General features: G+C 48.6%; 1 protein-coding gene across 13 annotated transcripts in view; it reads left to right on the plus strand.

Moving 5' to 3' along the window:
- nfasca (neurofascin homolog (chicken) a) overlaps positions 1-22918 on the plus strand; it is a 338294-nt gene that overhangs the window by 299759 nt on the left and 15617 nt on the right. For 11 of the 13 annotated variants that reach the window (XM_072480092.1, XM_072480091.1, XM_072480095.1 and 8 more), the window contains 3 exons: positions 1236-1355; positions 3141-3293; positions 18690-18821. In XM_072480092.1, the coding sequence (XP_072336193.1) occupies positions 1236-1355; positions 3141-3293; positions 18690-18821 (405 nt within the window). The remainder of the gene's footprint in view (positions 1-1235; positions 1356-3140; positions 3294-18689; positions 18822-22918) is intronic. The other 2 variants (XM_072480101.1, XM_072480104.1) reach the window with 1 other exon arrangement.

Below are 22918 nucleotides of genomic sequence, written 5' to 3' on the forward strand. Positions count from 1 at the left end.
GCTCCTGCCGGTATTTCACCCCACCCAAGGCCTCAGATTGAGGAGGGCAGAGGTGAGTGGTCGTGGGCATTCCAGCTTTGTTAATTAATTGAATTTAAGTTCCCCCAGGTGCCATGTTGGGATTTGAGCCTGTCTCTGCAGACCATTAGTCCAAGTTTTTGGATTGCTAGTCCAATAACATCACCACTATCCCACCGCTTCCCCCCTCAACAGTTGATGTTAGTAAACAGTTTTGTTGTGTGTATTTTTTCTAACTTTCACAATGTGTGTAATTGTGGGGACCCCACTTAAAGAAGGATGTCAAAACCTCGGAGAGGGTTCAGGGAAGATTTCCCAGAGTGATACCAGTAATGTGGAAAGACTGGGAAAGTGGGGAACGTTCTCCTCGGAGCAGCGAAGATTTTGAGTGCGAGATTTAATAGCAGTGTTCAAAATTCTGAAAGGTGTTGGTATTGTTAATAAGCATTGGTGGAAGAGTAAACGGCAATTTTAAAAGAACCGCGGGGGGGGGTGGGGGGGGGGGGGGAATTGCCACGATGCACTGTCTAAAATTGGAGAATTGGATAAACGTTTGAAAAATAGAACAATGCAAAGTTATAGATAAAGAGCAAGATAGTGAGGCTAATTGGATACTCTTTCCAAGGCATAGGTGTGGGAGTCTTTGTAACGCAGTGTTCCTGCCTCTGAGCCAGGGGCTCCGAGTTCACATCCCACTCCAGGACTGGATGGTCAAGGAAAGTGTGTTCAGAACACAGTCAAACAGGTTGATGATCAAGCTGCAGATCCTTCCAACACGCCAATGGTAGGTGGTAAGAGTGGGAGAGATTCCTGGTCAGCCATATGATGGAAAGAACGTTGGAGCCACGACCATCACTATCCAGAGCTCCAGGCTGCAACATATGACGCATGTGTGACAGTACATGTTGCCACAGCAACGTGAACTCTCTGAGCGAACTAGAACACACCATCACCAAACAGCCCTTCTGGCATTTGCTATGTTTGAATACTTAAAATACTTGGCCAAAGATATCGGCATGATGGGATCGCTGTTAGGTAGGTGATCATGCCATTGCATCCAGAGTTGTAGCTCTGCTGTGGTAGAATATGATTGAAAAGGATGGGCAGTGTGGGGGGAGAGTGACTGAATAATCGTTGCATCCCCTCTGTCTCAGCTGAGCCCCCCCCCCCCCCCCCCCCCCCACCCCCCACTAACTCTCTTTCTGATGCCTGTTTAGTGGAACCTCTCGGTAGGATATGCAATCTCACTACGTCAGCAGGCAATGACTCCGTCAATATCACGTGGAGTCACACCTTCCCGAGCGAACTGGCTGAGTTCACAGTTGAATACATTCACAGTAAGCACCATGCGATGTAGAGTTCTCACCCGATCGGGGGAAGGTTAAGCTGGGGTAGGGGGAGCGGGACTGGAGTCGGGGATGAGAAGAAGGACATTGTTGATCCAGATAAGGGCCCTGAGATTTTCCACTACTGTTAGCACCCACCCATTGTTCCATCCATTGCATTTATTTGAGGGTTCATTAAGGTTTACTTCAGAACAGTCACGAAGCTCGTAAAGGGGATGCTGGGGGGAGGGGGAATGCTGGGGGGTGGGGTGTTGGTGGTCAGGAGGAAGCTGGGGAGGGAAATAGGATGAGGGGAAATGGGGAGGCAGAAGAACATGGATGCAAGGGAACAATTACAAAAGGGGTTGCTGGGGGGGACAGGAGACACTTGGCAAGAGGGGGAAGACGGAGAAGGGAGGTGGGGAAATGGGACACGGGAAGGTTATGTTGGACAGGGAGGGTAATGTTGAGTGGGGAAGGTTGGTGGTGAGGGTTATGCTAAAGGGAGGGAGGCTGAGGAGTGTGACGGTCTGTTGGGAGGAAGAAAAAGGAGAGAGTAGAGATCTGGGGAAGGAAAACAGAGGGATGCAGTAGTTGTGAAATTCTGAAGGTATCTACAAGGCCTGCATTGGAAAACCATTCCAGGTGCAGGATGTTTGACCCGGAGCACATGGGCCCAACTCTCTAGAATCTAAGTCCTCCCCTCAGAGGGATACAATTTTACTCCCTTCCCCATTGGCGAACTTTCAGGTCCTTAGTCTAATGCAGAATCCACTGCAGTGTAAGAGATGGAGACCCATAGAGAAATGGCCAGGGCGAGACCGAATGACCAGGACACAAATATCTGGCTCACATAGGTTTCAATGAAATAACTTCCCAAACCTTCAATGTTGGCACGTTGCCCAGACTGAAAGGAATGACCCCCCCCCCTCCCCCCACTCCTAGAAGGAGGCCGACACGGGTTTGGTCTATCTCACTCCAGATTCCATTAGCCGCGATCTTCACTTGGCACTAACTAGGGGAATTTCACACTCCCCTGTGCGTGGGCAACAGACATGTCTATTGGGAGCTCGTGTAACCTTACCCCCCCACAACCACCACCCCACCCCCAACCTCTCCCTTTCAACAGGCACCAATGCATTAAATCTGCCCCCAAATTGGCCAAAAGACGGGAAGGCAACAAGATATGTGTTTGGGAAATTGAGAAATGCCATCCTGGCCCAATATATCGAATCATAGAATCTACAGTGCAGAAGGAGGCCATTCGGCCCATCAAGTCTACACCGGCCCTTAAAAGAGCACCCTTCCTATGCCCACACCTCCACCCTATCCCCGTAACCCAGCAACCCCACGCCACCTTTGGACACTAAGGGGCAATTTAGCATGGCCATTCCACCAAACCTGCACATCTTTGGACTGTGGGAGGAAACCAGAGCACCCGGAGGAAACCCACGCAGACACGGGGAGAAAGTGCAAACTCCACACAGACGGTCACCCGAGGCTGGAATTTTACTTGGGGCCCTGGAGCTGTGAGGCAGCAGTGCTAACCACTGGCACCCATGCCGCCCCTGGATTGTCACTCACCTGGGTTGAGGCAGAGTAAAGGCCCCTTGACCCTGTCTCCAGTCCTTGTTATACCTGACCTAGGGAATCGTTGACAGTCCCATTAGAAAGGTTCGCACATTAAAAGAGTTGTAGCTGTCCTGGGACTTAAGAATTAGGCTCTTCTTGGACCACTTGTGCTTGTCTCCAAAAGCTTGACTCAAATTTCTTGTCTCCCTCGTGCACTTCCAACAGGTAACGGTACGGTGAAACAGGAGCCCGTGAAGGCAGGTCAGAGCGCTGTCCGGCTCCTGGGTCTAACACCTGGGACCCTGTACAAAGTCAGAGTGTTTTCAACCCTGTTCCAAACAGTCACCAGCAACACCACTACCATTGAGACCAGCCCAGGTGAGGCTGGAGTAGACCTCCAGGTGCATGTCTGTATTCACACTGAAATCTCTCGCTGCACCTTCCATTGATTTTTACTGCAGAGACCAGAAGGTGGAATACCAGATCTGACTCGAGACAAAGTTTGCATGTGCGTGCGCTCTATTGGCTATGCATGGCCTGCCACAATTGCTTCTTGTAAGAAGGGCTTGCCTGCCATGCTCCAGCTCAGGGTAATTCGGCCATTTGAAGTCAGGGCTCTGTGCAATGGGAGCACCGTAGGGGATTCAGCTAGGAATACAGCTGTCCCTCCATGAAGCAGTTTGACCTGTGATTGGGATCTCTACGGAACAATGCACTTCCTGGCCTCCTGTCTCTCTGTTTCATCACCCACGTGTCCATTGATTTGATTGTCATGACACCTTGACCCCTGCGCTTGAGACTCCTGTGTGCCCTCCCCAGCACCTTAACCTCTGCACCTGGAATGCCAATTGGGAATATGCCCATTCGGGTAGCTCTTGGCACCTGAGCCACTTCAAGGCCGTGTTATCTGCTGGTAACTTACCGAGTGATCCAACTCTAGGTGGGATAGGGTTCGCCTTCTTTACAAATGTCACAAGGGAAAGACAGAATTGGCCTTTCATAGAATCATGGAATGGTTAAAGAACAGGAGACCATTCGGCCCATTATGTCTGTGCTGGCTCCCTGGAAGAGCAACTTACTTTGTCCCATTTCTGTCCTTGTCCCATAATCCTGCAAATGGTGTATCTCCAGATAATGATCCAATTCTCTTTACAGAATCGCAGAATACTACAGTGCAGAAGAGGCCCTTTGGCCCATCGAATCTGCACTGGCACATGAAAGACCCTGACCTGCCCGCCTAATCCCACTTGCCAGCCCTTGGCCCATAACCTCGAATGTTACGACGTGCCCAGTGCTCATCCAGGTACTTTTTAAAGGATGTGAGGCAACCCGCCTCTACCCCCCTCCCAGGCAGGGCATTCCAGACCCGCCTCCACCACCCTCCCAGGCAGTGCATTCGAGATTGTAACCACCCTCCTGGGTAAATAAGTTTTTCCTCAAATCCCCCCTAAACCTCCCACCCTCACTTTGAACTTGTGTCCCCTCATAACTGACCCTTCAACTAAGAGGAACAGCTGCTCCCTATCCATCCTGCCCATGCCCCTCATAATCTTGTGCACCTCTATCAGGTTGCCCCTCAGAAAACAACCCAAGCCTATCCAACCTCTCTTCATAACTAAACTGTTCCATCCAGGCAACATCCTGGTGAATCTTCTCTGCACCCCCTCCAGTGCAATCACATCCTTCCTATAACGGGGCGACCAGAATTGCACACAGTGCCCCAGCTGTGACTCCACTAAAGTTCTGTACAGCTCCAACATGACCTCCCTGCTTTTGTAATCTATGCATCGATTAATAAAAGCGAGTGTCCCATATTTTTTCACCTCCCTATTAACCTGCCCTTCTGCCTTCAGAGATCTGTGGACAAACACGCCAAGGTCCCTTTGTTCTTCAGAACTTCCCAGTGTCAGACATTTCATAGTATGCTTCCTCATCAAATTACTTCTTCCAAAATGTATCACCTCATATTTTTTAAGGTTAAATTCCATCTGCCCCTGATCCGCCCATTAATAGCTACAATTGAATTTGCCTTTTCCAGACTCTGAGGCTGGGGATTCCAGCTGGACCACTGGCTGCGTAACAATAATCTCCCTCATGTTATCTTTGGTCCTTTTGCCAATCACCTTAAACTGGTGTCCACTGGGAAAACCCATTCCTAAGTATCTTTCTTTGTACTCTATGCCTCTATTTATAAAGCCCAGGGACCCTTTAAGCCTTATTAACCAAATTCTCAACTTGCCCCGACCTTCAACTCACCCCGACCCTTCAACTCGCCCCGACCCTTCAACTCGCCCAGACCCTTCAACTCGCCCCGACCCTTCAACTCGCCCCGACCGTTCAACTCGCCCCGACCCTTCAACGCGCCCCGACCCTTCAACTCGCTCAGACCCTTCAACTCGCACCGACCCTTCAACTGGCCCCGACCCTTCAACTGGCCCCGACTCTTCAACTGGCCCCGACCCTTCAACTGGCCCCGACCCTTCAACTGGCCCCGACCCTTCAACTCGCCCCGACCCTTCAACTCGCCCCGACCCTTCAACTCCCTCCGACCCTTCAACTCCCTCCGACCCTTCAACTCGCCCCGACCTTTCAACTCACCCCGACCTTTCAACTCGCCCCGACCCTTCAACTCGCCCCGACCCTTCAACTCGCCCCGACCCTTCAACTCCCCCAGACCCTTCAACTCCCCCAGACCCTTCAACTGGCCCCGACCCTTCAACTGACCCCGACCCTTCAACTGGCCCCGACCCTTCAACTGGCCCCGACCCTTCAACTCGCCCCGACCCTTCAACTCCCTCCGACCCTTCAACTCGCCCCGACCTTTCAACTCGCCCCAACCCTTCAACTCCCCCAGACCCTTCAACTCGCCCCGACCCTTCAACTCGCCCCGACCCTTCAACTCGCCCCGACCCTTCAACTCGCCCCGACCCTTCAACTCGCCCCGACCCTTCAACTCGCCCCGACCCTTCAACTCGCCCCGACCCTTCAACTCGCCCCGACCCTACAACTCGCCCCGACCCTTCAACTTGCCCCGACCCTACAACTCGCCCCGACCCTTCAACTCGCCCCGACCCTTCAACTCGCCCCGACCCTTCAACTCGCCCCGACCCTTCAACTTGCCCTGACCCTACAACTCGCCCTGATCTTTCAACTCGCCCTGACCCTTCAACTCACCCTGACCCTTCAACTCACCCTGACCCCTTCAACTCGCCCCGACCTTTCAACTCGCCCCCGACCCTTCAACTCGCCCCGACCCTCCAACTCCCCCCGACCCTCCAACTCCCCCCGACCCTCAAACGCCCCCCCCTCCCCACCAACCCTCCAGCTTCTCCGGCCCCTCTGACCCTCCAGCTCTCCCCGACCCTACAGCTCCCCCACCCTTCAGTTCCCCCGACCCTCCAGCTCTCCCCGACCCCCTGACCCTACAGCCCCCCCGACCCTCCCAACCCTTTCATCCTTTCAACTCCCCACCAGACCCACCAGATTCCCCCCCCCAACCCGACCTTACCTGACCTCATCACCTTGTCACTCTACCTGCCCCCCCGCCCCCCCCCCCCAACCACTTATATCACACATCACACCGGCAATGAAAAGATATTTAAATGTCCCAGAGCTTTTCACTGTGTTACTGAATTAAAACGTAACAAAACATGGCAGCTGGATGGGGCATGGTTTGGTTTCCCCTGATGACCCTGGCCCACGACGAAGGGTTCCCAGAAATGGGACACTCCGGATTTCTGAAGAGGCCCAGTTCAGAGGTCTGAGCCAGAAATGTGAAACTCCAGTGTTTTTTTTAACAGTGGAGCAGAATGGCAGCCGGGCAGTGATTGTCACCCCTCGCCAAATAACTCATTTAGACTGAGGTGAAGTTCCCTCAACTCCATCCATCCTTTAACAGCTCAAGATCACCACTTACTGAAACCCGAAATCTTGTGGTGTGAGTTCACTAACAGACCCTGCAGTAAACACTGTAAACTTCAGAGAGGTTTTGGGCGGGAACTAACGGCAAGGTTTCTCAGTGTCATTTGTGACGGGTTTTGCTGGGGGTTTCCTGCCGGTGCTGCGGGCGAGTTCCTCACCGCTATCTAACCACACTTGGGACTAGATTCTTCCGCCCCGCCCACCACAAGGTGGCCACGGGCGGGACGCGGACCATGTTAAAGTCCATTGACCTCGGGCGGGAATTCCGGTCGCTGGGCGTGCATGGCCGGGGAATCCCGCCCTTAGTCACTTTTCTGGGGCCCTGTGGAGTTCCCCCCCCGGTCAAGCCCACACTTCGGGCCCGGTCTAACCAAATGGGAACAGAGTCCCTCAACGAACGCGGTGAGCTGCATGTTGCACAACACTAAATACCTGGGCTTCGCCATGGAATGCACAGTTGAGGCCGCACTTAGTTCTGTTTCCTGCACCGAGGAGCCCCACTTACTGGGCGCAGCGTGGCCGGTTGGTCGCACCATTAGAATTATTTTCAGCACCGGGGAGCTGAGCTCACTGCCAGACCAGCTCCTCTGAGATCGAGCCACCATTTTGAAAGGGTGCCCCGATCTCTAAGTGAGCTTGCACCCCCCACACATGGGCGCTATCACCCCTCACACACATGTGCATTACCACACACACCCTCTAAGTGATGACACCCTGCTAGGGAGTCGCTGAGGGCCCCCCCTCCCCCCATTTTCAGGACTTCCCACGCCCACATTCTGGCCCCTCGTTTACCAGGACCTCCACCCTTCACCCCCCCCACCCCCCCACATTGCAGAGATCCCTTCATACTTGGACTGCGCACCCCGCTCTTCATATCCCCACTCCAACCTCCTTGCATGGCATGGCTCCGCCAGACCCTGCCTCTTGGAAATGGCGCCAGAGAACCTGGCGCTGCCACCCTGGCAGTGCTCCTGCTGACTTTGCAGTGCCAGCTGGGCACCTCGACAGTGCTAGGGTGGCAGGGCCAAAGTGGCAGTTTGGCAGTGCCAAGGTGCCTCCGTTCCAGGGGGAGAACCAGGGGTCCACACGGCCCTGTCCCTGACCACCCAGGACCTCCAATGGCCCAGGAGAGCCCCACCCCCAGGTGTCGTTCCACCTGGTCCATGCTTGTGTCGAGCAGTACTGAATGGTAACTGGCTGGGAACTCTCTTGGGAGGCTGTTCGATGCCGGGAGCCTGGTAGATCCTGGGTGAGTACGCCTAGGTGGGTTTAAAACCGAGTTAGGCGCGCAAGGCTTGGTCGCGCCCATTGCGGGCGGGATCCCGTTTGCGATGCCTCACAAGGTCTGAGTAGATCCCGCAAGGCGTACTGCCTGCCGGGTAGCATGCGGGAGGCTTCTCCCAGCATCTACCGGCCATGCCGCATTACCGTTAGGGTGTAACGCGGCCGGTAAATCGCGCCCTTTGTTTCAGTCACTTAACTCCTGAAAGATATGTCTGCTATCCAATGATTGTGCAGTATAAAAAAACAGTACCATCCATCAGACCAAGCTGCTGTGAACACTGCTTCATGTGGGAGCATTGTTAATCATGCATGTTTCATGGGTTATGCATGCACTGTGAGATTGTGCACGTGCTACACGTGGTGTGTGTGTGTGTGTGTGTGTGTGTGGGAGGGTGTGTGTGGCTAAGCATTTTTAGAGCTGCTCGTTCCTGTGTTTTGGTTGTTTGCCCTTACATTTGGCGTTTGCGCTTCCTGCTTGAGAACATTGCTGTGAACATGTGACAGGGTTGGTGGTGGCCTGCAGGGGTTCGTCTGCCGCATGTTTGGACAACGTAACTTCATTATTCAGTCCAGCGAGGGTCGCCAATCATGTTGGACCTTTCATCGCATGACCCCCTGCCTTGAGCTGCCCCATTCGGTCAAACAGTCCCCTCCTTACGTCCCCATCGCCAATTTTCTCATTTTAAAAAAAGCACACCATTTTCTAATGCCCCTTTGAGGTTTTTTTATGTCTTGAGGTACGCAGTTGTATCGAAGACACAAAACCTGGAGGGTTGGCGGCCCGGGTTCTCTCTTGTCCCGCTGACTCTGGGATGCTTCTTACCCATATCGAGGTATTTTGCTTTGTGATAAACTGCTCGTCCTCACGTTGGCCGTTTGCATTGCTGGGGACACTTCTGATTTGTATGCATGTTACCCCCATCTGCTGGTTTGGGTGGGCATCTTGAGTTCTATATTGTTCGCAGTCAAGAGATTGGCTTATTTATGGCAGAATGTTTCTGGTGATATCATAAATAGGATGAAGTTTAGTTAACGCCTCAATTCACCCTTTATTGTCGGGGTTGACCTACATATTGTTCCAGTTCTTTTGTGAAATCAGTGTGAAATGTGGTGCTCTCAGCTCTGAGTGTTATTACGCTTCCCTGATGTTCCATTTGACAAGGACAGTATGAACAGCGCTGTATAAACCAATGGACTTAAGTTCAAGCTGTGAGTCTATCCAGAGTGAGCTGGTCTCAGCTGAGCAACATCTTGTAGTACTACACTGTCTTCAGCATCCTCGGCAAAGAATGGGGGAGGGGGTAACAATCACTCCTGATGGTTCAGTAGTTGTTGAGTGAGGAGACTATTGCGATTGTCGGTGTTTAAACCTCCTGCCCCGCCACACGGGAACGCAGTGCCAGCACTCAGAGCTTAGTCTCACCCGGGCAAAATGGCCATTCGAGAGATCCCCCGGAAAACCCCTGGCTGGGGACAATGTCTCAAAATACCACTTCCCCTGCATCACGGTTCCTGACCTTGAGCGCCTGATGACTATTGGGGAGATGTTCAGTGTGTTGACTTAGCTCAGTTACCTCTGAACAGGAAGGACCTTGGGTTCAATGGTCCATTCCAGGACATACAGTCATTATCCAGATTGTGCAGTGGTTGGAGGAATGCGGAATTTCAGATGAATGTTTAACGGTGCAAAGCTTCTCTTCAGGTGGACGTTAGGGGTTCCATTCGAAGGAGGGCAGAGAATTCTCTTGGTGTCTCGGTCAACATTCCTCCCTGGGCCAAGAAAAACAGATTAACTGGCTGCTCAACTCATTGTTGCTTGTTGGACGTTGCTGTGTAACAAAATGGCGGCCACAATTGCCAGCGCAAGTTGCTGCATTTCAGCGTTAATCCCTTGTGTATAGAGCTGTCTTTGAGTAAGACAGTCACATGATATCGGAACATGGGAGCAGGAGGAGGCCATTCGGCCCATCGAACGTGCTCTGCCATTCAAACTGATCATGGCTGATCATCCACCTCCTGTGCCATTTTCCCATTCTCTCCATATTCCTTTATGTCATCAGTATCTAGAACCTATCGATCTCTGTCTTGACCAGGCTCCCTGACCAAACTTCCACAAACCTCTGGCTAGATCATTCTGAAGATTCACCACCCTCTGAGTGAAGAAATTCTTCCTCATCTCCGTTCTAAATGGCCGTCCCTTTACTTGAGACTGTGTCCCCTGGTTCCCAGACTCACCAGCCAGGAGGAAGAATCCTGTCTCCATTTTTACCTGTGAGAATTTTGTACGTTTGAATGCGATCACCTCTCGTTCTTCGAAACTCTAAAGAACGCAGGCCCAGTTCCGTTCATCTCATTAAAATATATCTCCCTTATTTTGTGGAAAGGGGTTTTCACTGTTGTACTGGGTCCTGTCCTCCGTAAATCAGGAGGTTTGAGACCATCTGTGGCATCCTCTGTAGCCTTGGGTAAGGGGACCATAGGAATTAGGAGCAGAAATTGGCACTGCAGTCCTTCGAGCCTGCTCCGCCATTCAACCAGATCATGTCAGATCGCTTCCTGATCTCAAATCTACCTTCCCACCTGTTCCCCATATCCCTTTAACCCGTTTTTTCAAAATCAGAAATCTATCTCCTTCTTCATTCAGATTCCACCGCACTCTGGGGCAGCAAGTTCCACAAATTCACCACCCTCTGCGAGAAGTAGTTCCTCCTCACCTCAGTTTTAAGTCTACCACCTCCCAACCTATATCCGTGACCTCTTGTTCTAGGTGAGCGCAAACTGGTACCCTGAACTCGACAATCTTCCAATTTAACCCGCGCCGTTCACTGCCTGACCCGTTGGTTCGAAGGGGGCAAGGAAAACGTTCTTTTCTACAGCCCCTCAGGAAGTCCCTTGGCCTTTTACAGCAAGTGATGTTTTTATTTTTGAAGCCTCGTCGCCATTGTAATGTCGCCAAATTGTACACAGCAGGATCCCGCAAACAGCGATATAACATTGACCAAAAATAATCTGTTTTTAGTGACGTTGGTTGAGGGATAATTGTCGGCAAAAATGCCAGGCAGAACTCCTCAGCCCCTCCTTGATTGTTCACATCCACCCGTGTGAGCAGACAGGTGAAAGATTGGCAACTCGGACTACGCAGCGTTTCCTCAGTGACGCAGCCCAGAATTTGTGCTTGAGCCTTCGGAGTGGGCATTGAACCTCCTGGCTCAGAAGCGAGAGAGAATTGGCATTAAGCCCCAGCTGGTGAAGATGCTGTGGAGCTGGGTGTTGCAATGTGAGCTGGGGTGGGGGAGGAATGGATGAATCAAATTTTTTTTTTTTGGTGGGGGGAAGGCAAAATGCCTTCTGAGATTGCATCTAAATGATTCAGGCATTTAGGAAGTCGGTAATGTGAGATCAGGCGGGAGAGCAGCCGATGATCCTTGGGCCTGAACAGTTCTTCTTGGATGCTGAAGGATGTCAAATTGGAGAAGCCCTGTGAAATTCATCAATGAACCTGTGCAGCAGAAATTCCCTTGTGCCCCCTCCAGCTCTTCCATCATAGTTTTGAGGAAGGTTTGGCGGAAATTCTATTTGTACACATAAGCGTGGTCTCCATCGAATTTCTGCTAAAGTTATGTCATGACTGATAATGTTTGACTTCACACAAGCGAATTCACTCAACATTACGGCAGTGGAAATTAAAAATGAAAATCGCTTATTGTCACAAGTAGGCTTCAAATGAAGTTACTGTGAAAAGCCACTAGTCGCCACATTCCGGCACCTGTTCGGGGAGGCTGGTACGTGCTGCTGGCCTGCCTTGGTCTGCTTTAAAAGCCAGCGATTTAGCCCAGTGTGCTAAACCAGCCCCTGGGGTAACTCCCAGCCTGTCAGTTTGATCATTGCACCAAACATACACACACACAAAACCAATTCTGTAACTCAGCAAAGGTTAAGAATTTAATAATTTCTCTTTCACAATTCAATAAACAGGCTGGACCCTGGTGTTTGTGTTATACAGACTAGCAGTGATTTGTATAATTTATCCTGAACCCTGATGCTGTAACTAATTTAATCTGCACCCTGATGTAGTAATTAATTTAACCTGAGCCCTGACACAGTAACTAATTTAACCTGAAATCTGATACAGCAACTAATTTTATCTAAACTCTGATGCAGTAACTAATTTAATCTGAACCCTGACACAGTACCTAATTTAACCTGAAATCTGATGCAGTAACTAATTTAATCTGAAACCTAACACAGTAACTAATTTAATCTGAACCCTGATGCAGTAACTAATGTAATCTGAACCCTGACGCAGTAACTAATTTAATCTGAACCCTGACGCAGTAACTCATTTAATCTGAACCCTGATGCAGTAACTAATTTAATCTGAAACCTAACACAGTAACTCATTTAATCTGAACCCTGACGCAGTAACTCATTTAATCTGAACCCTGATGCAGTAACTAATTTAATCTGAACCCTGACGCAGTAACTCATTTAATCTGAACCCTGATGCAGTAACTCATTTAATCTGAACCCTGACGCAGTAACTAATTTAATCTGAAACCTAACGCAGTAACTAATTTAATCTGAACCCTGACGCAGTAACTCATTTAATCTGAACCCAGCTGATGCAGTAACTAATTTAATCTGAACCCTGATGCAGTAACTAATTTAATCTGAACCCTGATGCAGTAACTAATTTAACCTGAAATCTGATACAGTAATTAATTTAACCTGAAATCTGACACAGCAACTAATTTTATCTAAACTCTGATGCAGTAACTAATTTAATCTGAACCCTGACACAGTACCTAATTTAACCTGAAATCTGATGCAGTAACTAATTTAATCTGAAACCAAACACAGTAACTAATTTAATCTGAACCCTGATGCAGTAACTAATGTAATCTGAACCCTGACGCAGTAACTAATTTAATCTGATCCCTGACGCAGTAACTCATTTAATCTGAACCCTGATGCAGTAACTAATTTAATCTGAAACCTAACACAGTAACTCATTTAATCTGAACCCTGACGCAGTAACTAATTTAATCTGAACCCTGATGCAGTAACTAATTTAATCTGAACCCTGACGCAGTAACTCATTTAATCTGAACCCTGATGCAGTAACTCATTTAATCTGAACCCTGACGCAGTAACTAATTTAATCTGAAACCTAACACAGTAACTAATTTAATCTGAACCCTGACGCAGTAACTCATTTAATCTGAACCCAGCTGATGCAGTAACTAATTTAATCTGAACCCTGATGCAGTAACTAATTTAATCTGAACCCTGATGCAGTAACTAATTTAACCTGAAATCTGATACAGTAATTAATTTAACCTGAAATCTGACACAGCAACTAATTTTATCTAAACTCTGATGCAGTAACTAATTTAATCTGAACCCTGATGCAGTAACTAATTTAACCTGAAACCTAACACAGTAACTAATTTAATCTGAACCCTGACGCAGTAACTCATTTAATCTGAACCCTGATGCAGTAACTAATTTAATCTGAACCCTGACGCAGTAACTCATTTAATCTGAACCCTGATGCAGTAACTCATTTAATCTGAACCCTGATGCAGTAACTAATTTAATCTGAACCCTGATGCAGTAACTAATTTAACCTGAAATCTGATACAGTAATTAATTTAACCTGAAATCTGACACAGCAACTAATTTTATCTAAACTCTGATGCAGTAACTAATTTAATCTGAACCCTGATGCAGTAACTAATTTAACCTGAAACCTAACACAGTAACTAATTTAATCTGAACCCTGACGCAGTAACTAATTTAATCTGAACCCTGACGCAGTAACTCATTTAATCTGAACCCTGATGCAGTAACTAATTTAATCTGAACCCTGACGCAGTAACTCATTTAATCTGAACCCTGATGCAGTAACTAATTTAATCTGAACCCTGATGCAGTAACTAATTTAATCTGAACCCTGATGCAGTAACTAATTTAACCTGAAATCTGATACAGTAATTAATTTAACCTGAAATCTGACACAGCAACTAATTTTATCTAAACTCTGATGCAGTAACTAATTTAATCTGAACCCTGATGCAGTAACTAATTTAACCTGAAACCTAACACAGTAACTAATTTAATCTGAACCCTGACGCAGTAACTCATTTAATCTGAACCCTGATGCAGTAACTAATTTAATCTGAACCCTGACGCAGTAACTCATTTAATCTGAACCCTGATGCAGTAACTCATTTAATCTGAACCCTGACGCAGTAACTAATTTAATCTGAAACCTAACGCAGTAACTAATTTAATCTGAACCCTGACGCAGTAACTCATTTAATCTGAACCCAGCTGATGCAGTAACTAATTTAATCTGAACCCTGATGCAGTAACTAATGTAATATGAACCCTGATGCAGTAACTAATTTAACCTGAAATCTGATACAGTAACTAATTTAACCTGAAATCTGACACAGCAACTAATTTTATCTAAACTCTGATGCAGTAACTAATTTAATCTGAACCCTGATGCAGTAACTCATTTAATCTGAAACCTAACACAGTAACTAATTTAATCTGAACCCTGACGCAGTAACTCATTTAATCTGAACCCAGCTGATGCAGTAACTAATTTAATCTGAACCCTGATGCAGTAACTAATTTAATCTGAACCCTGGCGCAGTAACTAATTTAATCTGAACCCAGCTGACGCAGTAACTAATTTAATCTGAACCCTGATGCAGTAACTAATTTAATCTGAACCCTGATGCGGTAACTAATTTAATCTGAAACCTAACACAGTAACTAATTTAATCTGAACCCTGACGCAGTAACTAATTTAATCTGAACCCTGACGCAGTAACTCATTTAATCTGAACCCAGCTGATGCAGTAACTAATTTAATCTGAACCCTGATGCAGTAACTAATTTAATCTGAACCCTGGCGCAGTAACTAATTTAATCTGAACCCAGCTGACGCAGTAACTAATTTAATCTGAACCCTGATGCAGTAACTAATTTAATCTGAACCCTGATGCAGTAACTAATTTAATCAAAATCCTGACGCAGTAACTAATTTAATCGGAACCCTGACACAGAACTAATTTAATTGGAACCCTAATGCAGTAATTAATTTAATCTGAATCCTGACGCAGTAACTAATTTGAAATGAAAAAAAATGAAATGAAATTGCTTATTGTCACAAGTAGGCTTCAAATGAAGTTACTGTGAGAAGCCCCTAGTCGCCACATTCCGGCACCTGTTCGGGGAGGCTGGTACGGGAATTGAACCGTGCTGCTGGCCTGCCTTGGTCTGCTTTAAAAGCCGGCGATTTAGCCCAGTGTGCTAAACCAGCCCCTGGGGAAACTCCCAGCCTGTCAGTTTGATCATTGCACCAAACATACACACACACAAAACCAATTCTGTAACTCACCAAAGGTTAAGAGTTTAATAATTTCTCTTTCACAATTCAATAAACAGGCTGGACCCTGGTGTTTGTGTTATACAGACTAGCAGTGATTTGTATAATTTATCCTGAACCCTGATGCTGTAACTAATTTAATCTGCACCCTGATGTAGTAATTAATTTAACCTGAGCCCTGACACAGTAACTAATTTAACCTGAAATCTGATACAGCAACTAATTTTATCTAAACTCTGATGCAGTAACTAATTTAATCTGAACCCTGACACAGTACCTAATTTAACCTGAAATCTGATGCAGTAACTAATTTAATCTGAAACCTAACACAGTAACTAATTTAATCTGAACCCTGATGCAGTAACTAATGTAATCTGAACCCTGACGCAGTAACTAATTTAATCTGAACCCTGACGCAGTAACTCATTTAATCTGAACCCTGACGCAGTAACTAATTTAATCTGAACCCTGACGCAGTAACTCATTTAATCTGAACCCAGTTGATGCAGTAACTAATTTAATCTGAACCCTGATGCAGTAACTAATTTAACCTGAAATCTGATACAGTAACTAATTTAACCTGAAATCTGACACAGCAACTAATTTTATCTAAACTCTGATGCAGTAACTAATTTAATCTGAACCCTGATGCAGTAACTAATTTAATCTGAACCCTGGCGCAGTAACTAATTTAATCTGAACCCAGCTGATGCAGTAACTAATTTAATCTGAACCCTGATGCAGTAACTAATTTAATCAAAATCCTGACGCAGTAACTAATTTAATCGGAACCCTGACACAGAACTAATTTAATTGGAACCCTAATGCAGTAATTAATTTAATCTGAATCCTGACGCAGTAACTAATTTGAAATGAAAAACAATGAAATGAAATTGCTTATTGTCACAAGTAGGCTTCAAATGAAGTTACTGTGAGAAGCCCCTAGTCGCCACATTCCGGCACCTGTTCGGGGAGGCTGGTACGCGAATTGAACCGTGCTGCTGGCCTGCCTTGGTCTGCTTTAAAAGCCAGCGATTTAGCCCAGTGTGCTAAACCAGCCCCTGGGGAAACTCCCAGCCTGTCAGTTTGATCATTGCACCAAACATACACACACACAAAACCAATTCTGTAACTCACCAAAGGTTAAGAGTTTAATAATTTCTCTTTCACAATTCAATAAACAGGCTGGACCCTGGTGTTTGTGTTATACAGACTAGCAGTGATTTGTATAATTTATCCTGAACCCTGATGCTGTAACTAATTTAATCTGCACCCTGATGTAGTAATTAATTTAACCTGAGCCCTGACACAGTAACTAATTTAACCTGAAATCTGATACAGCAACTAATTTTATCTAAACTCTGATGCAGTAACTAATTTAATCTGAACCCTGACACAGTACCTAATTTAACCTGAAATCTGATGCAGTAACTAATTTAATCTGAAACCTAACACAGTAACTAATTTAATCTGAACCCTGATGCAGTAACTAATGTAATCTGAACCCTGACGCAGTAACTAATTTAATCTGAACCCTGACGCAGTAACTCATTTAATCTGAACCCTGACGCAGTAACTAATTTAATCTGAAACCTAACACAGTAACTAATTTAATCTGAACCCTGACGCAGTAACTCATTTAATCTGAACCCAGCTGATGCATTAACTAATTTAATCTGAACCCTGATGCAGTAACTAATTTAATCTGAACCCTGATGCAGTAACTAATTTAACCTGAAATCTGATACAGTAACTAATTTAACCTGAAATCTGACACAGCAACTAATTTTATCTAAACTCTGATGCAGTAACTAATTTAATCTGAACCCTGATGCAGTAACTAATTTAATCTGAACCCTGGCGCAGTAACTAATTTAATCTGAACCCAGCTGATGCAGTAACTAATTTAATCTGAACCCTGATGCAGTAACTAATTTAATCAAAATCCTGACGCAGTAACTAATTTAATCGGAACCCTGACACAGAACTAATTTAATTGGAACCCTAATGCAGTAATTAATTTAATCTGAATCCTGACGCAGTAACTAATTTGAAATGAAAAAAAATGAAATGAAATTGCTTATTGTCACAAGTAGGCTTCAAATGAAGTTACTGTGAGAAGCCCCTAGTCGCCACATTCCGGCACCTGTTCGGGGAGGCTGGTACGGGAATTGAATCGTGCTGCTGGCCTGCCTTGGTCTGCTTTAAAAGCCAGCTATTTAGCCGTATGCTAAACCAGCCCCTGTAACTAATTTAATCGGAACCCTGCCACAGTAACTAATTTAATTCGAACCCTGACGCAGTAACTAATTTAATCTGAACCCTGGCGCAGTAACTAATTTAATTCGAACCCTGACGCAGTAACTAATTTAATCTGAACCCTGGCGCAGTAACTAATTTAATCTGAACCCTGGCGCAGTAACTAATTTAATCTGATCTCTGACACAGTAACTGCTGATATGATTTTAGTCCATTTCCGACAGCATGTCTAACATTGGACTCTCAGTCCAGGAATTTGAGTTCAAATCTCCTCTGAACATTTATATCTTATCAGCCAAGGCTGTAAATTGAAAGCTTTGTGATATTGGAGGACCCCCTGGTGCTGGAGGACCACATGGTGCTGGAGGACCTTGTGGGTCTCCATGATAATGGGAATGTTACTTGGGGTTTTGGTAAGTTATGGAGGAAGCTACGCAGCATGGTGACATTTACCACATCAATATGTTGCTGAAGATTGCCGGAGTGAATCCTCATCGCCACTTTGCCAGGTGGGGGGGAGGGGTTTGGGGCAGAAACCCCAAAGGCAGTCTCACCATGTCCAGCAACCAATTAAATACAAGCCAGCATCGGGAGTCTGCTGATCAAAACGGCATAGATTGGGTGTGGCCTGGGGAAACGAGGGGAAGAATAAGATTAGTTATGGTGTGGCAGGGTGTAAAATGGAAACAACTACATAAATAAAAGGAGTATTGAGGTGGGAATTGGATTTGAGGAAACAAGACTTTGAAACTCTTTCATACTTCACCAAGACGTACCAGGAGGCTTGAGTGAAAAATACATTGCATGTTAGTCTGGTGTTGTTTGTTCTAGTGAGGTTAGTCCAGGTGTTTAATAATGAGGCAGATTCTCCGTCATAAGGATGTCTTGATGTTATTTTGTTGCAGCTTTCACTAACAGTCATGTAGACATCGCGACACAGGGCTGGTTCATCGGACTGATGTGTGCTGTGGCTCTGCTGGTGTTGATTCTGCTGATCGTGTGTTTCATAAAGAGAAGCCAGGGAGGCAAATACCCAGGTAAGAGCTGACTTTGAGACCGAGGGTGGGGGCTGTCACTCCCATGTGGGTGGCAACCAGAATCCTGCTCACAGTAACCCAAGTTCCAATCAGACTGCGAGTTTCAGACTTCCTGTGGGTCCGTCATTCTTTCATGGGAGGTGAGATGCCACCGACAAAGGCCGACATTTGTTGCCCGCCCCTAATTGCCCTTGAACTGAGTGGTTTGCTCGGCCACTTCAGAGGGCAGGCAAGAGTCAGCCACCTGGCTGTGGGTCTGAACTCACTTCTAGGCCAGGCCAGGTAGAGATGGCAGATTTCCTTCCCTAAAGGGCCAGGTTAATGAACCAGGTGGGCTTTTACTACAATCGGTGATAGTTGCGATGGTCACCATTACTGAGTGCTTGGCACCACACCTCCACTGTCATTGCTTCATTAGGTTACTTACTGCGTCCACTAGAGGTGAGGGTTGGGGGTGGGGGGTTTTAACATCTAACGCATGCCTGTGAGTTTCAATGGGACAGAGTTAAGGAGGGAGTGATGTCCTCATACCTCTTATCTCATTCAGTTCGGCTCCATTATGGGTTTGAATCTTAACATGATCAGAGAACAGGCAAACTGCAAATGTTTAGAATCACAGAATGGTTACAGTGTAGAAGGACTCCATTCGGCCCCTCATGTGCATGTCAGCTCTCAGTTGTGTAATTCAGCTAGTCCCCCCCCCACCCTGCCTTCGACCCATAGCCTTGCAATTTGTTTGACTTCAGGTCCGGGATTCTCCCCTACCCAGCGGGGCGGGGGTCCTGGCGGGATGGAGTGGAGGGAACCACTCCGGCGTCGGGCCGCCCCAAAGGTGCGGATTTCTCCGCATCTTGAAATGAAATGAAAATCGCTTATTGTCACAAGTAGGCTTCAAATGAAGTTACTGTGAAAAGCCCCTAGTCGCCACATTCTGGCGCCTGTTCGGGGAGGCTGGTACGGGAATTGAACCGTGCTGCTGGCCTGCCTTGGTCTGCTTTAAAAGCCAGCTATTTAGCCCAGTGTGCTAAACCAAGCCCTCACCTTGAGGGGCTAGCCCCGCGCCAGAGTGGTTTGCGCGCCGCCGACCGGCGGGAAAGGCCTTTGGCGCCACGCCTGTCGGGGCCGAAAGGATTTAGCCGGCCGGCAGAAGTCCACGCATGCGCTGGAGCGTCAGTGGCTGCTGACATCATCCCCACGCATGCGCGGGGGGGGGGGGGGGGGGGTGGTCTCTTATGCGTCGGACATGGTGAAGGCTGTGGTCGAGGCGGAGGGAAAAGAATGCCCCCACGGCACCGGCCCGCCCGCGGATCGGTGGGCCCCGATCGCGGGCCAGGCCACCGTGGGGGCACCACCTGGGGCCAGATCGTTCCGCACCCCCCCCCCCCCAGGACCCCGGAGCCCGCCCGCGCCGCCTAGTCCCGCCGGGAAGAGAGGTGGTTTGATTCTCGCCGGCGGGACAGGCGTTCCAGCAGCGGGACTTCGGCCCATCGCGGGACGGAGAATCGCCTGGGGGGGGGGGCCCACCGACCGGCGCGGCGCGATTCCCACCCCCGCCAAATATCCGGTGCCGGAGAATTCGGCCACCGCCGGGGGCAGGATTCACGCCAGCCCCCGACGATCATCCGACCCGGCGGGGGTCGGAGAATCCCGCCCCAGATAACAATGCCAGTCCCCTTTGAAAACCATGATTGAATCTGCCTCCAATCACAGTCTCAGGCAGCGAATTCCAAACCCTAACCACTCCCCCGGTGTGTTTTAAAAAAAAAAAAAGGCTTTATCTCATGTCAGAGTTACTTCTTTTGTCAATCGCCTTCAATCGGCATCCTCTGCATCTCAGTCCATACGTCAATGGCCCTACCTGGATCGTCCCCTTGGTGGAGAGGCTTGTTCACTCCAACAATTCATTGAGCAATGCCATTGGGAGTTCCTTTGGTCCTGGTAGGGCCATCCATGGAGGCCAGGTTGGGGGAACGTCCCAGACAAAGAGTGGTCCAAAAAGACCTCAGTGGCAGAATAGGCGAAGATAGACTTTGCATCTTGCTAGCAGTGAAGGCAGAAAGGCTGCAGGGACAAGGTGGTCATCGTGGTTGGGCATTCCCTGAAACCTGACCACCAACCCATCGAGATGGTGTGGACAATGACACCCCTCAAGTGCCCCATGCTAAACAAAGTAATTCTACCAGGTTTCATTTGCCACGCCCTGTGGGGTGAAGTATTGGTGATGGGGACAGCAGTCGTGAGCCTGGGATTCCTTATTCAACAATCAGGTCATGAAGGGCCATTGGACACCTGCATTGGGAGCGAGGTGCTTTTGGGCAGCAACATCTGTGATTGAGCGCCCCTCTTCAGGAGACCCTCTGCTCACCCCAAATGGGGAGGGGGCTAGAAAAGGTGTTCCAAAAATAGGCTGTCCAACTTTCTACCGTTCTGCGAGATCGCCATCTTGGTGGTCAAAGAAAGAAAGTATTAATATTGTTGAAAAGAGACACATGTTGCTGAAGCTTTACATCTTGTACTCATCAGGACAAACACGAGAAAACCAAATTTCAAACGATCACAACAATTTAAACTACAAGAGAAAAAGGGCGCTGATTGTTTGGCAAGTTGACTCTGATTGGCCGAGGGGTTGCCATTGAGAAAGCAAACACCTGCATCAACTGAGTCATCACGAGACAACGACACCAACGGGAACAGTTTTCCCGTCCTGACCTCTCTTGATTTTGAACACCTCCATCAAACCGCAGTTTCTTCAATCTATCCACATTACCAAAGTGCTCACTTAACTAAAGTATGGAGGGTGAAGATACAAAATAAGAGCAAAAGTAGGTCATGCGCCCCATTGAGCCTGCTCCACCTTAGAATGAGATCATGGCTGATCCTTTACCTCATCTTCACTTTCCCCACGCTATCCTGAATTCCTTAGTGTTGAAATTCTGGGCGGGGATTCTCCCCTACCCGGCGGGGCGGGGGAATCCGGCGTAATGGAGTGGGGGGAAGCACTCCGGCGTCGCGCCGTCCCAAAGGTGCGTAATTCTCCGCACCATTAGGGGCCAAGCCCTCACCTTGAGGGGCTAGGCCCGCGCCGGAGTGATTTCCGCCCCACCGGCTGGCGGGAAAGGCCTTTGGCGCTACACCAGCCGGCGCCGAAAGTACTTCGCGGGCGACGCATGCGCGAGAGCGTCAGCGGATGCTCACGGCATCCCCGCGCATGCGCAGTGGAGGGGGTCTCATCCGCCTCCGCCATAGTGGAGACCATGGCGAAGGTGGAAGAAAAAGAGTGCCCCCTGGGCAGAGGCCCACCCGCCGATCGGTGGGCCCCGATCGCGGGCCAGGCCACCGTGGGGGCACCCCCCGGGGCCAAATCGCCCAGCGCCCCCCCCCCCCCCAGGACCCCGGAGCCTGCCCGCGGCGTCTGCTTCCGCCGGTACGGTAGGTGGTTCAATCCACGCCGGCTGGCGAGGGTTGACAGCAGCAGGACTTCGGCCCATCGCGGGCCGGAGAATCGCCGGGGGGAGCCCGCTGACCGGCGCGGCGCGATTCCCGCCTCCGCCAAATCTCTGGTGGCGGAGAATTCACGCCAGCCCCCGGCGATTCTCTGACCCGGCGGGGGGGTCGGAGAATCGCACCCCTGATCCCTGTTTTCAAACCCCTCCGTGGCATCGCACCTCCCTATCGCTGTGTCTCCTCAAACCCCACAATCCTATGAGACATCTCAGCTGCTCTAATTCTATAGGCATGATGGGTGGATGTTCCTCTTATCTAACCCAGTGACTGGGCATCTCCAGCTTTCTGGGATAGAGAATTCCAAAGGTTGGATCTTCGGAGCTGGAGAAGCTCTGCTGGCTCTTCTTTTGATGGACGGCAGGATGTAACCCTCAAAACCTGCAGAGCCCTCCGGCTATGATCTTGGACACAAACCCTGGCAATGCCCACGACGGAACGATCTCGTGCCTCCGCAGCTGTCCGGCACTCTGCAATCCAAGTGGACCCGTGGATAATTCACTCTTCAGGTGTGCTCTACCTGACTTCTGCTCAGCTGGAAGTTGGGGGAGGGGTGGGGGCGGTCACGCATTGGTGAAGGAAAATCAACCCCATTC

This window comes from Scyliorhinus torazame, chromosome 17 (genome assembly GCF_047496885.1).
Source record: "Scyliorhinus torazame isolate Kashiwa2021f chromosome 17, sScyTor2.1, whole genome shotgun sequence".
NCBI lineage: Eukaryota > Metazoa > Chordata > Chondrichthyes > Carcharhiniformes > Scyliorhinidae > Scyliorhinus > Scyliorhinus torazame.